Source organism: Melanotaenia boesemani, chromosome 1 (assembly GCF_017639745.1).
Source record: "Melanotaenia boesemani isolate fMelBoe1 chromosome 1, fMelBoe1.pri, whole genome shotgun sequence".
Taxonomy (NCBI): Eukaryota; Metazoa; Chordata; class Actinopteri; order Atheriniformes; family Melanotaeniidae; genus Melanotaenia; species Melanotaenia boesemani.
This window is the reverse complement of record NC_055682.1, coordinates 41,211,246-41,224,032: the sequence shown is the minus strand read 5'-3', so window position 1 is coordinate 41,224,032 and position 12,787 is coordinate 41,211,246. Positions and strand designations below refer to the sequence as shown.

Below are 12,787 nucleotides of genomic sequence, written 5' to 3'. Positions count from 1 at the left end.
GCTTCTCCGCCTACCAACTCAAAACAATCGTAACACAAGCTTGTCTGACTTCCTGCATCTGTTGTGTTGTTGTTGAGGTTGGGCAGAAAAAAAAAAGACGTATGATTCCATCTCCAGGGTATCGGATTGTGTTTAGACAGTAAGGCAATTGCTTTGTGGCATAGAGTGTTTCAGATGTTAATATCAGTACTGGCCCAACTCTACTGAACACTTTCTACATCCTTCCTAAAAACTCTCCATGTTCACCCTGAACGTTCTCCATGTCGTTTCTCATCTCTCTCTGTCCAGCAATGTTCTTCAGTATCAACAAAGTATCCATCTGTCTTTGGCCAGGTGCCTTGTGAACACCTGGTGGAGGTGTCCCCACCATGTGATGCTACTGTCCAGGATAACAGTGCAGTTTCTTGTGTGGCCAGCAGAGAGCATCTCCTCATTCTCACTGCTCAACAGTCCACTGTGGTGCTTTCAGCTCAGATATAAAACACTTTCTACATCACACACAGAACAGCATGAAGCGGGAGAAAAACAAAAACACTGATATATATCAGCTGAGACAGGACAGGTGAGACGATGACATGTGAATACAGTATACAGCACTCTGAGTACCCCAATACCATGAAATGTGGATACTGCAGAGCTGCATCACCTCTAGTCACATGACTCCAGTGTATCTGCTCCGATCAGTAAAAACCACTCATTCACACTAACTGTTGAAAAAAGACCAGCTTGAAGAAATCCTCCACATTCATGGCACTTGTGATGAATGTCATCCCTCATCATCGCACCTCTACCTCTGTGTCCAGTGGTGGGACAGTCCATTCGCTGTGATTCTGCTGGTCGGACCAACACCACGCGTGAATCTGACCCAAACACATTTCTGCATGTTCTTTAGGAGCGCCTCATCCTGGGAGTGTGGGCCACAGCGGGAGAGATACAACCTGAAATCATGTGAGGTGGACCTCTGCTGTATACTGTACCCAACACACTGATGGATTCATGACGGGGGAAAATTAAAAGTGATGAGCTGTCCATGTAACAGACAGATACAGGGCATCGGTAGGATCATCAAAGACAGTTTTCTGAAAAGTTTTGATGTTACCAAAAATCCTTCTGCCACTGAAGATCAAATTGAATGAAACCTGGTACCTGTGAGAACATGGCTAACGTAACGTCAGCAGTTAAAATTCAGACAACTTGTCAAATACTCTTGAGTTCAATCACTTCTGTTTGCTGCTCCAACCGATACCCTGCAACAGCAGTAGCTTCTGGACCTGAAAGAGTCCTGACAGCTTTCAGAGCTCTCACCTTGAAAATTTGCTTGGTCCTTCTCCATCTTCATCATCAAAGTCCATCCTGAAAGACACCAACAGGAAGCAGAGTTATGCCGTTGGTTGAGGTCTGTTGCCACCACGTCCTGCTGATCGTCAACACTCACAGTTTAGTTTACAGAACTGTTCAAACAATCCTTCACAGCTTAAAGACCCAGCTCGCTGCTGCCGTTTCATGTGCTGACACAATGCTGGTTCGTCTCGGGTTTGGAGCTTTTCTTTTCTATTAATTCTCTCTGAGCTGATTAAGGATGAGGAGGACCCTGAACGTTGATGGAGAACTGGATTGGAACTGGATTTTTCATGATCAGCTGGAGGAACTTTGACCTGAAGCTCCATTTTCTGCTGATCTCTAGGAAATGTTCTCCTAATGACTTCATCGTGGAGCTGCTTTATCTCACAACTATACTCTGCAGTGCTGAGCTCTGCACATGGGTGTAGAATCGGGTCGGGTGGTAGAGATGTTCCAGCCCACATCCAGGAACTCCGTCATCTTTGGTCACACTGACATCTGAGAGATTGGTGCTTTAAGTCTCTCTAACATGACTAGCTGTTCCTGCTGTCACTGTTCAAAGAGCTAGCGTTAGCTAGTAGCGGTGCTAACGGTGGATGTGTCCTCAGTCAGAACTTTAGGAGTAAAGACAACAGACGAACATCAGCAGTCATGGTAAAATGGTAAATGGTCTGTATTTATATAGCGCTTTACTGTACCTGGGATGATACCTAAAGCACTTTACAACATACATCACATTCACCCATTCACACACTGATGGTGGAAGCTGCCATGCAAGGCGCTCAACCACGACCCATCAGGAGCAATTAGGGGTTTGGTGTCTTGCCCAAGGACACCTTGACATGAACTCGACTTGGACCGAGTATCGAACCGGCAACCCTCGGGTTACAAGACGACCACTCTACTTTGCTGAGCCACGCCGCCCCCTCACATCACCAAATTAACGTTATTTTAAAGTGAGTCAACGTAAAAGTCACATAAATTATTTTATGCTATTGAGTCGGTAATAAAAGTGGTAGTAAAGTCACTAAGCTAAAGAGTTTCCTCAGCATGAACCATTGTTTTCTTATCAGGTGATGATGAGGAAGGTGGAGAGGAAGATGAGTTTTAGTCGTGACTTAGTTTACATATTATTACTGTTGACTGACAAACACATTTTCTTTGACTTAACCACTCAATTAGACCATGATCATTTTAACATGTTTTTAAATTAAAATCAGAAAAATAATGTAAAAATTAACATTTCCTCTAACGTCACAAATTCTTTGCAATTGCAATTAATTAAAATGATAATATACAGTATATAGGTTTACATTTTCAGAATGATTACAGCTATAAGGAGGATGATGTACTTACGGTTTATAATGGTTTAATAACTGTTTATAAATCTGTCTGTTAATGCTCAAACTGTCCTTCAAGGTTTCATTAAGAAGATGACTTTAAGTCCTGGATTTATTTTTCCGTGTGATTAAAGGCTCATTTAAGCTCGACGCATAAGACGGATATACAGATGGACGGAAAGTTTCATTCTGCATCGGTTAGGCGTGCAATTTGGTCCGTTTTCAGGGTTATCCATCAGATATTTGACGCAGAAGACGGCAATACCACCGGAAATCACGGGGGAAATGCTGAGCAGAGTAGCTGGCATGCAACCAGGAAAAGAAAACAAACCAGAGAAGAAGAAGAGAATCAGGAAGAGAACAAACATGCAGATGAAGATGAAAACAACTGTAGAAATTGCATGAGTTTTTAAGGAAAGACTATATGTGAGCGTTTAGGGCGTGGTGGGCGGTTGGAAACAACTTCATAGCAACGCGTTACTGCTGCTAAGCGGGTCGGAAAAGTAACGTCGGCTCACAGGAATGAACTCTAAACTCAGCACCGCCCACTAGTGGAGTAACTGCAGCCATGGCAACGCAAAACACGCACAAGTATGAGGACGGTGAAGCATGACAACGTTTGAAACGGATGTTGCTATTTATGTACGTAAGGGAGCATAAATGGGCATTTAAGAACATTTCTGTGACGTTGATGATTGGGCCGTAGTGCAAACTGCTTTCATTGATTTAAAAAATGATGCCAACAGATGTCTTTGGATTTGGTCCTCAGCCCTCTGAATAAACACGTTCAGACAGCAGAACCTTGATTTGTTTCCTGGACGCTGCCTGGGGAGCCTGCCTCACATTAGTAGCTAATGCTAAGACAGCAGGCTCTCACATTACCAGCTAACACTAAGATAGCAGGCTCTCACATTAGCAGCTAACACTAAGACCGCGGGCTCTCACATTAGCAGCTAACACTAAGACCGCGGGCTCTCACATTAGCAGCTAACACTAAGACCGTGGGCTCTCACATTAGCAGCCAATGCTAGGACTGCGAGCTCTCACATTAGCAGCTAACGCTAAGACCGCGAGCTCTCACATTAGCAGCTAACGCTAAGACCGTGGGCTCTCACATTAGCAGCTAACGCTAAGACTGTGGGCTCTCATATTAGCAGCTAACGCTAAGACTGTGGGCTCTCATATTAGCAGCTAACGCTAAGACTGTGGGCTCTCATATTAGCAGCTAACGCTAAGACTGTGGGCTCTCATATTAGCAGCTAACGCTAAGACTGTGGGCTCTCATATTAGCAGCTAACGCTAAGACCGTGGGCTCTCACATTAGCAGCTAACGCTAAGACTGTGGGCTCTCATATTAGCAGCTAACGCTAAGACTGTGGGCTCTCATATTAGCAGCTAACGCTAAGACCGCGAGCTCTCACCTTAGCAGCTAACGCTAAGACCGTGGGCTCTCACCTTAGCAGCCAATGCTAGGACTGCGAGCTCTCACATTAGCAGCTAACGCTAAGACCGTGGGCTCTCACATTAGCAGCCAATGCTAGGACTGCGAGCTCTCATATCGAATCAGATTGAAATAGGCTGTTGTGAACTGAATTGATTCAGGAAAATAGTGACGATACCCAGCCCTAATAAATAGTTTGTTTAACCTGTTGGTACCAGACGTCCTGTGGGCAGGACATGACAAATAACGATTTTCCTCAGTCTAAGGTTCCAGGTACCTCCACATGTTATACACCAATGGAAAGCTAAGATTCTTGAGATTTGAGTATACCATTCCAGGCTGCAATCATAACTCAGATTCAGTAAACACTTGTTTCTGACCAGTGGCAAAGGGAATTTATCTTTCAAGCCATACTGCATAGTCTGCATACTGGTCCTGTCATGTTAGCAGTGGTCCAGTAAAATAGTTGCTCCACAACAAGTCTTCATCCGTTCCACTGACAGTTTATTTAGTTTCCTCTGAAGATGGCGGCGCAGGCACACGGAGCGGCTACAGGCTCTCTGCTATTTGTTTGTTCTGATGTTTGTGTTTGTGTACGCTGAAATTGGGGAAAAACTATGGTTTTTCTGCATCACCAAATCCAGATTTTATTCCACTCGAACTGCAGTGGACCACAGACAACATAAACAAAAGGGCTGCATGCTAGGCTGCAAGCTAACCCACACTGACTGGCTCTCTCCGTCTCACGTAAGCCTGACAGCTGTGTGGCAGTCTTCACCGAGTCCTGGCTGGACAGATATATTCCCGGCAGCGGTGGAGCTAGCGCTCTATATTCTGTGCCGACTGGACTGCAGCTTCAGGTAAGATTAACGGCGGCAGTTTGGCGCTGTACGTTCACAACTCGTGGTGTACAACTACGAACCTTCTGCTCCCCCAACCTGAAATATCCAGCAGTGAAGTGCAGACTGTTAAACTTGTTAGAGAACTCAGCTCAGTCGTGATCATAGTGGACTACACACCTACGCGAGCTAATGCTAAGTTAGCGCTGGAGGAGCTGTGCTGCCTGATCACCGGGCAGATGAACGCTAATCCAGGCGGCTGTGATCGTGGCTGGAGACTGGAGACTATGTGGAATTAAAATCTGTCGAACTTGGCAAATACTCTAATTTAAAAACAAACAAACAAAAAACTAAAACTAATAAAAACTAAACTAAAACTAAGCATTTTTAAAAAACGAAAACTAATAAAAACTAGAAAATTTGCTCTAAAAACTAATTAAAACTAACTGAATTTGAAAAGAAAAAGTCAAAACGAAATAAAAACAAACTAATAAAAAAATCCAAAACTATTATAACCTTGGTGCAGACCAGCTGGCAGGTTTTCTGCAGCTTTCCCCAGTTCCTGTCTGCTAAGTCCTCCATCACTGTGGCCAAGAAACCCACCATTACCGGACGACCGCCTCGTCGCTCTCGCTTCAAAACATCAAGTGTTTGGTGTTATATTTCTGTTTTCTCATTTGTTTTGACACGGGACTCCTCAAAATTTCTAGCATAATGACAATAAAGATCTTGAACCTCTTGAATCTTTTATTACATTTTAGTTTTTAATCTAATTTCTTTTATTCTTTTTACTGTTCTTTTTAATGCTCCTTCAGCACCTGCTGTGATGCTTTAATGTTTAATGTAAAGCACTTTGAACAGTCTTCTTCATGTAATGTGATGTATAAATGAAGCTGCCTTGCTTCACAGAGGCCGTAGGATGATTTCTGTGTTGTATGTTTCAGCTGTAGCAGCTGGTCGTCTGGTTTTCTCTATTTGGGTTGTACAGTTATTGCTGTTGCTTTCTCTCTGTGTCTTTGTCTTCTTTTTCTTTTCCTTACACCCTGCCAGCTACATCTACATTACATAAAGAACAATACTCAAGTATCAAAAGGAGCTTAATATCCACAAAGCTCCTCTTGGCAAAACAAGATACTCACCCTCCAGATCTCCTCTTGCCCCCGCGGCCCGAAACGGCTCCTCCCATCCTCACCTGACTGGACCCGACAGCTCCAGGCATGGCCACCGTTCCCGGCAACTCGCTGCCCATCTCTGGAAGATACGACCACAACCAGCACGTGAACACCAGAACTCTGATTTCCACAAACATCTCCACACAGTCCTCAGACATCAGTCTTCTTGACCGTCTCCATGACAACGTCTTCAAATGCTTCTCCACATCTGGAGCTCAGGAACTCTATAAACTGATCCAGAACACGTCTTATGGTTCAGCTGAGAGCAGCTGAACAAAGAATGCTGATGGAGATCAGTGACGTGCGGTGGGTTCATGGCTGGTGAGACACTGACTCCTCTGGAGTCAGATTTAGAATTGTAAGAACCAAAAAGAGCTTCTTATTTCACTATTCATCCAGCAGCGCGCAACTACGCCCCCTTGAGGTGAGGCAGAGTACTGCCTGTCTCTCCTGACCACACGTCACTGCTGTATAAGATGTACTGGCCCTGCTCAGTTTATTAATAACCCAACAATCAATATGCATCATCATATTTTGTGAATATATTAACGTGTGTGTGACCTACATTAACTCTGCACTGTTACATCAGCAGCATCTTACCAGCAAAGCGAACCTGCAGCAGGTGGAAATAAAGAACCAGAACATGCCTCAGAGTGGGAGGTATCTTTGTAGAAATGTTTGTTCTAAACGTGTTGGGCTGTAAACATGTTGAACTGTAGATAACAAGACAACGTTAGAGACCACTGCTACTGGTGGTCCTCCCCCTGAAAACCGTGGGTCTGGTGGTCTGAATGAGCTTTGAATGAAGCGTGCGCCCTCTGCAGGGTCATGAATAAAAGACCAAGCCATGGTAACCAGAAAGGAACCCTGTCTCTATCTATCTGTATCTTTCTCCGTCCATCTCTTTAGACCAGCTTTCTCTTTCTCTGTCTCTCTTTAAACACCCTCGGCCTGTATGGACGGGGCTCAGCTGATCGCAGTTTTACTGTTAACCAACCAGAGGCAGTGGAGGTCGGGGTTCCTGAACCTGGGGAGGGTTAATAAGGTGTTAATTAGTTTTAATGAATACCATGTTCTTTTTCATTTAATTTCATGTTCAGTACGTGTATAGTTGTTTCTGTAGTTACATTGGCAACGACAGATTTATTGATTATTCAAGACAAAGTAGTGATATAAGTTTTTTTTTAACTTTTATACCATAATGAGGCGGGAGAGCAGCGTCCTACCAGGTGGACTTTCTTTAGGGAGTCTGTATCAGACCTTTGAAACACAGCTAAGCTAAGCTTGAACGTTAGCCTGTCCCCGAGCAGGCTGGTTCTGGTGCATCAGTTACCATGGTTACTCAGCGACATTCAAAAAGCCACGTTGATGGAACGGAACTCTGGATTAAATGAGCCAGACTTATCAAGATAAACCCACTTTCTGTGGATACCACACACGTTTACAGTTACATCTACAGACCTGACGCTACACCCGGAAACGAGACGTTAACCCTTAACTCCCGGTAGCCGAGGCTGCAGAGGTGAAGCTAAACAGTCAAGCTAAGAATGAAAGTTTAGAGAATTTATAGGCAGAAATCTGGATAATGAAGCAGTGAAGGTGCATGGATGGACGTAATTGTGCATATTGTGAATATTTCTCTCTCCTCACCATCTAGAATTCAGAACTCTGCTGCTCCAGTCCTCACTAAGACCAAGAAAGTGGACCACATCAGTCCAGCTCTGAGGTCTTACACTGGCTGCCTGTTCGTCAGAGGATAGACTTTAAAGTTCTGCTGCTGGTCTATAAAGATCTGAATGGTTTAGGACCAACATACATCAGTGACCTCTTGATCCAGTATGAACCTGCCAGAACCCTCAGGTCATCTGGATCCAGTTTCTTATCAGTCCAGAGTCAGAACCAGACATGGAGAAGCTGCATTCAGCTTCTATGCTCCACATGTCTGGAACAAACTCCCAGAAAGCCTCAGATCAGCTGAAACACTCAGTTTATTTAGATCCCGGTTAAAGACCCACCTGTTCTCTGCTGCATGGAACTAGCTTTAATTTATAAGTCAAGATCTGGATCTGGTTCTTTTACATTGACATCTTAACTTTATTTCTTTATCTGAGCTTTTTCTTTCTGTTTTTATGTAATCAATTTTATCTTTTTTAATCTTTATTTTTCTAATACACTTGTATTTTTTTCTGCACCTTGCTGTAATGTTTTTATGTTTTATGTAAAGCACTTTGAATTGTCTTGCACATGAAATGTGCTGTACAAATAAATTTGCCTTGAAGCTGTGAGATTCTCATCCTGCTTTCTGTCTGTTCACCTGATGCTGATATTCATCACATATTGTTCCTTCTGTGTTTAGAAGGAAGCAGCTTCACAGCTTTAAACTCATCCTGCTGACTTTTTACCTTTTAGTTAGTAAATCCTGAACATTTCATCCTTCTTAAATATATTATAAATATTTGATTGTATATATATTAATAAATATTTTAACTGTTGCTGTTTAAAGAGAAAACAGCCCTATCATCTATAACCACATAGTTATGTAGAAAGTTTGATGGCGGCAGACAGGGGCACTGACCAGGAAAAATATCGAAATGATTATTACAACTAACCTGGAAACAAGTAAGAAAAGTTGTAAAGATAATTATCCATCACCCACCCATCATCCATCCATCCATCTATCCACCCATCATCCACCCATCATCCATCCATCCATCCACCCATCCATCCATCCACCCACCCATCCATTCAATTAACCATCCAACCAATCATCCATCCATCCATCCACCCATCATCCATCCACCCATTCATCCATCCATCCACCCGTCCATCCATCCATCCACCCATCCACCCGTCCATCCATTCATCCATCCATCCATCCATCCACCCGTCCATCCATCCATCCACCCATCCATCCATTCATCCATCCATCCATCATCCACCCGTCCACCCATCATCCATCCATCTACCCATCCATCCATCCATCCACCCATCCACCATCATCCATCCATCCATCCACCCATCATCCATCATCCATCCACCCATCCATCCATCCATCCATCCGTCCATCCATCATCCACCCATCCTTCCATGTGGGGGAGGTGGAGTTTATCCCAGCAGTTAGCAGGTGAGAGGCAGGTCAGCTGGACTGGTCACCAGTCCATCACAAAGAGAGCCTCTCACTTCGAGGGAGAATTTACAGCGACCAGTTAACCCAGCGATTCTCAAACTGGGAGGTGAACTAATGTTATGACAACTCTGGCTCCTAGTGACATTCTAGTTCACACTTCAGACCAACCGCCAATTTCTTCATCATCTATTTAACCTTCAGTCATCACATCTGCTGGTTTCATGGCAGGTGCAGGTGCTGAGATGAGGCTGCATTATAATCTAGAACATGGTAGAGTTGACGTAGAACATCATCAAGAACATTACATGTTGCATTTACTGACATTTGGACATCTGAGGTTGTGTTACAGTAAATATTTTTCAGTATATGATAATTATTTCTGGGGTGGGACCAGGGGGCCCAGTCAGATCCAGGAGGACCTCCCAGACTACCCCTCTGGCCCTTGCAGCTGTGGTTCAGAAGAAATCCTGACTGTTCAGCAGCCTGATCATGCAGCACATAGCTAATAATAATAATCTGATCACTTCCTCCAGACTTTTGAAAAGCTTGTTGCACAGCTGTTGTGGCTCTAAGTAGATCTTTTTTCTTGTTGTGTTTCTCATCTTCTTTCATCAGTTGGGACCTGAGTGGAGGCAGCTGGAGGGAATTCTGCAGCATTCCCAGATTCCCAGTGAGTGATGGAGTGAAACCACCAGCAGGTGGAGAACATCTCCAACATCTGGCTCAATCAGAACATCACAGCTAGAGGGTGGATGCTGCTCCTCCTGCTGTCTGACATCCTTCACATGTTGAAGACTGAGTTCTGACCCGGTTCCATCCAGGTTGTCCTGATCCTGACCTGATGATCCACATCCCGGTTAAACTACAGACTAACTACCAAACTCTTTACAGTGACTAGTTATGACCAGTTAGGTTTTAAGTCCAGACTGAGATTTCCAAGCAGCAGAACTGAACTCAGTCCACTTTCACTGACGAGTTTACGCATGCAGAAACCAGAACCTCCAAACCCATAAGATTTAGAACCAGTCAGCAGGGAATCAGGAAGGTCCGGAGGGCTTCTCTTTCAGAACAAGTGGTAACCTGTCTGCTGTAGCAGAACTAGACGGAACCAACAGGCTCCAGAACCTTTTGTAAGCTGCACGGGCACGCGCACCGAGCTGTGACACCGCGCAGAGCACGAGCACAAACACGACAACAAAGGATGGATCCAGAAATCAAAATAACTCATTTAAGGTTGCAACAAACGGAACCAGCAGCCGGACTGAACCTGGGCTCGAGCTCCGGGCCGGGTGGGGGGAAGGGAGGGATTCTGGAGCCAGGCTTCAGCGGCCTCCTCCTCAGGAGCGCCCAGCCTCGGCTTCCACCGACACACACACACACACACACACACACACTCATACGCGCGCGCGCGCGCACACACACACTGTTCTGGTGCTGAAACACACTCGGTTCGTACTCACCGGACGGGTTGACCGCAGCGGGAGTCGCCATATTTCCTCAGCCGAGAAGGAGATGAAAGCGGCGGCGGTGGAGATGACGTACAATACGGCGAGAGAGCCGCGCGACAAACCGTCTGCACTCCGCCGAAATAACACGCGAGGCTCGGTCCAACCTCCAACCTCACATCCGTTCGAGACTAGGACCAGGATCGAGACTTCCACCGGGCCAAACTCCGAGTGTTTACCAAGGAAACCGAACCGATTAGACGAGTGTGGAAAGAGAAAAGAGGAGTTAATGAAATGCAAGATGTCTGAATGGTAACACCGCGAGACTTTAGAGCCGCTGGAATAAATGCATGTTAAATAGAGGAGCTGAATGGACAGGGGGAGGTCCATCAGAACCGGACCTGGACCGAAGGACTGGGGTGACGGCAAAAATGGAGCACATATTCCTGCTGCTGGATCAGTTAGTAACCATGGTTACCAACCCTAACCAAACCTTCAGCTGCTGTTAACCAGACCAAGCTCTGTCTGTAATTCAGTCAGAGCTGAATTAAAAACCAGTTCAGTCGCCTTTTTACGGGTTGAAACTGTTTATTACTCCAGACTGACGGGTTAATTCACCTCTTCCTGTCTACAGTATTTCATATTTTATATCTAGAATGTTTTTAAATGATATCATGGGAATCTCATGTTAATTCTGACTAAAGAAAAATCATGAGTAGATGAAATATGTAGTCTGATTAATAAATGTTAAACAACTTTCCACATCAGCTCCTGTCCTGGTCTTCCTGGGGAAAATCCAGAGTAAAGTGGATCTCCTTCATAAACACTACACAACATTAAGGTTCTCTGGGTGTGGGTGACGGATTTTAACTGATCCACAGTTCAAATCTGGACTCCTGAAGAGGAAACTCATTACTGAGCTTTAATATAAACTTAGTCTAATCAGTCAGTGTATGAGTGTTTGGTGGATTATTTCTTTGTTGTAACAGTAAGTAAAGTTAGCTTATATAGCACATTTCACAGACAGTCGTCACAAAGTTCTTCACAGTGGAAGTAGGCCGATAAAATTCATAAACAAATAAAATCCACAAAATAGAACTACAAAATGAAAAAGAGCCCAAGTCTAATTAAAAGCTTGTTGGAATAAAAATGGCAGCTGCTTTTTAAAAATAACCACAAAGTCCAGACTACGTAAGGACAGGGGCGGATTAATCCAGTCTGGGGGCTGCAGTCTGGTCCTAAAGCCAGTGCGGGGAACCATGAAAAGATTCAGATTAGATGGCCTCAGATGGCTGAAGCAGGTCAGCAGTGTGAAGAGGAGCCTGACCATGAGTAGCTCTGAAGGTTCAGATCAAGATTTTGAAACAAATTCTTAAGCTAACTGGAAACCAGTGAAGCGACTGGTTATATGAGCAGCTGAGTCAGGGTGAGTCAGAGGTCTGCTGCAGGCTAGCTCTTCCTTCTAAAGACTTAGATTGTGTTGCCATTCAGAATGCAGCAGTGTACACATAACAAAATTACGATGTAAGGACAGAATAAACACGAAAATCTGAATGAAAAAACGAAAGATAAAAAAGAGACTGTTGTAATAGTCAAATCGCGATCAGAAAAATGCATGAACGATCTTTTTAGTTCACTTATTGACAGCAGTGTTTTGAGTTTTTAGATGTGAAAAAAGCAGTTGCTTATTAAATGTTTAAAAATTACACCCAGGTTTCTGAGACTGAGGCTCCTAAACGATTAGTTTAATGTCAGAGATGACATTGTCCGGTGCAGTTATGAAAATATCTGAGTTTAGATAAAGACAATTGTTGCTCAGCCACTTCTCAGTGCTCATCAGGCAGTTTACTAAAGCTGTGTACACACATGAAGATTATGTGAGACATTCCTGAAGTGTTTTATTATCCAACTTAAGGTAAGCATTGAACGAAGCCTGAGGAACTGAGATCCTTCTTTCCTTTATATTTTCAGTTCTTTTGAGGCTCAGCACCCCTGTGTGAGCATGTTAGTGTTGGATTATTAATTGCCACCTTGGGTGGTCTGTTGTGGCTGTGTATGGGTCTTCACATGCTACCAAGGCCC

At 44.2% G+C, this 12,787-nt stretch overlaps 1 protein-coding gene across 3 annotated transcripts in view; it reads right to left on the bottom strand.

Annotated features, from left to right (window-relative positions):
• The window catches only part of arnt2 (aryl-hydrocarbon receptor nuclear translocator 2), a 54,610-nt gene extending 43,610 nt beyond the window's left edge, over positions 1-11,000 (bottom strand). For all 3 annotated transcript variants that reach the window (XM_041985849.1, XM_041985760.1, XM_041985921.1), the window contains exons 1-3: positions 10,721-11,000; positions 6,101-6,212; positions 1,306-1,353 (exon numbers count right to left, since the gene is read on the bottom strand). In XM_041985849.1, coding sequence (XP_041841783.1) covers positions 1,306-1,353; positions 6,101-6,212; positions 10,721-10,751 — 191 coding nt within the window. In that variant the 5' untranslated portion in view covers positions 10,752-11,000. The remainder of the gene's footprint in view (positions 1-1,305; positions 1,354-6,100; positions 6,213-10,720) is intronic.
• Between the last annotated feature and the right edge of the window lie 1,787 nt (positions 11,001-12,787).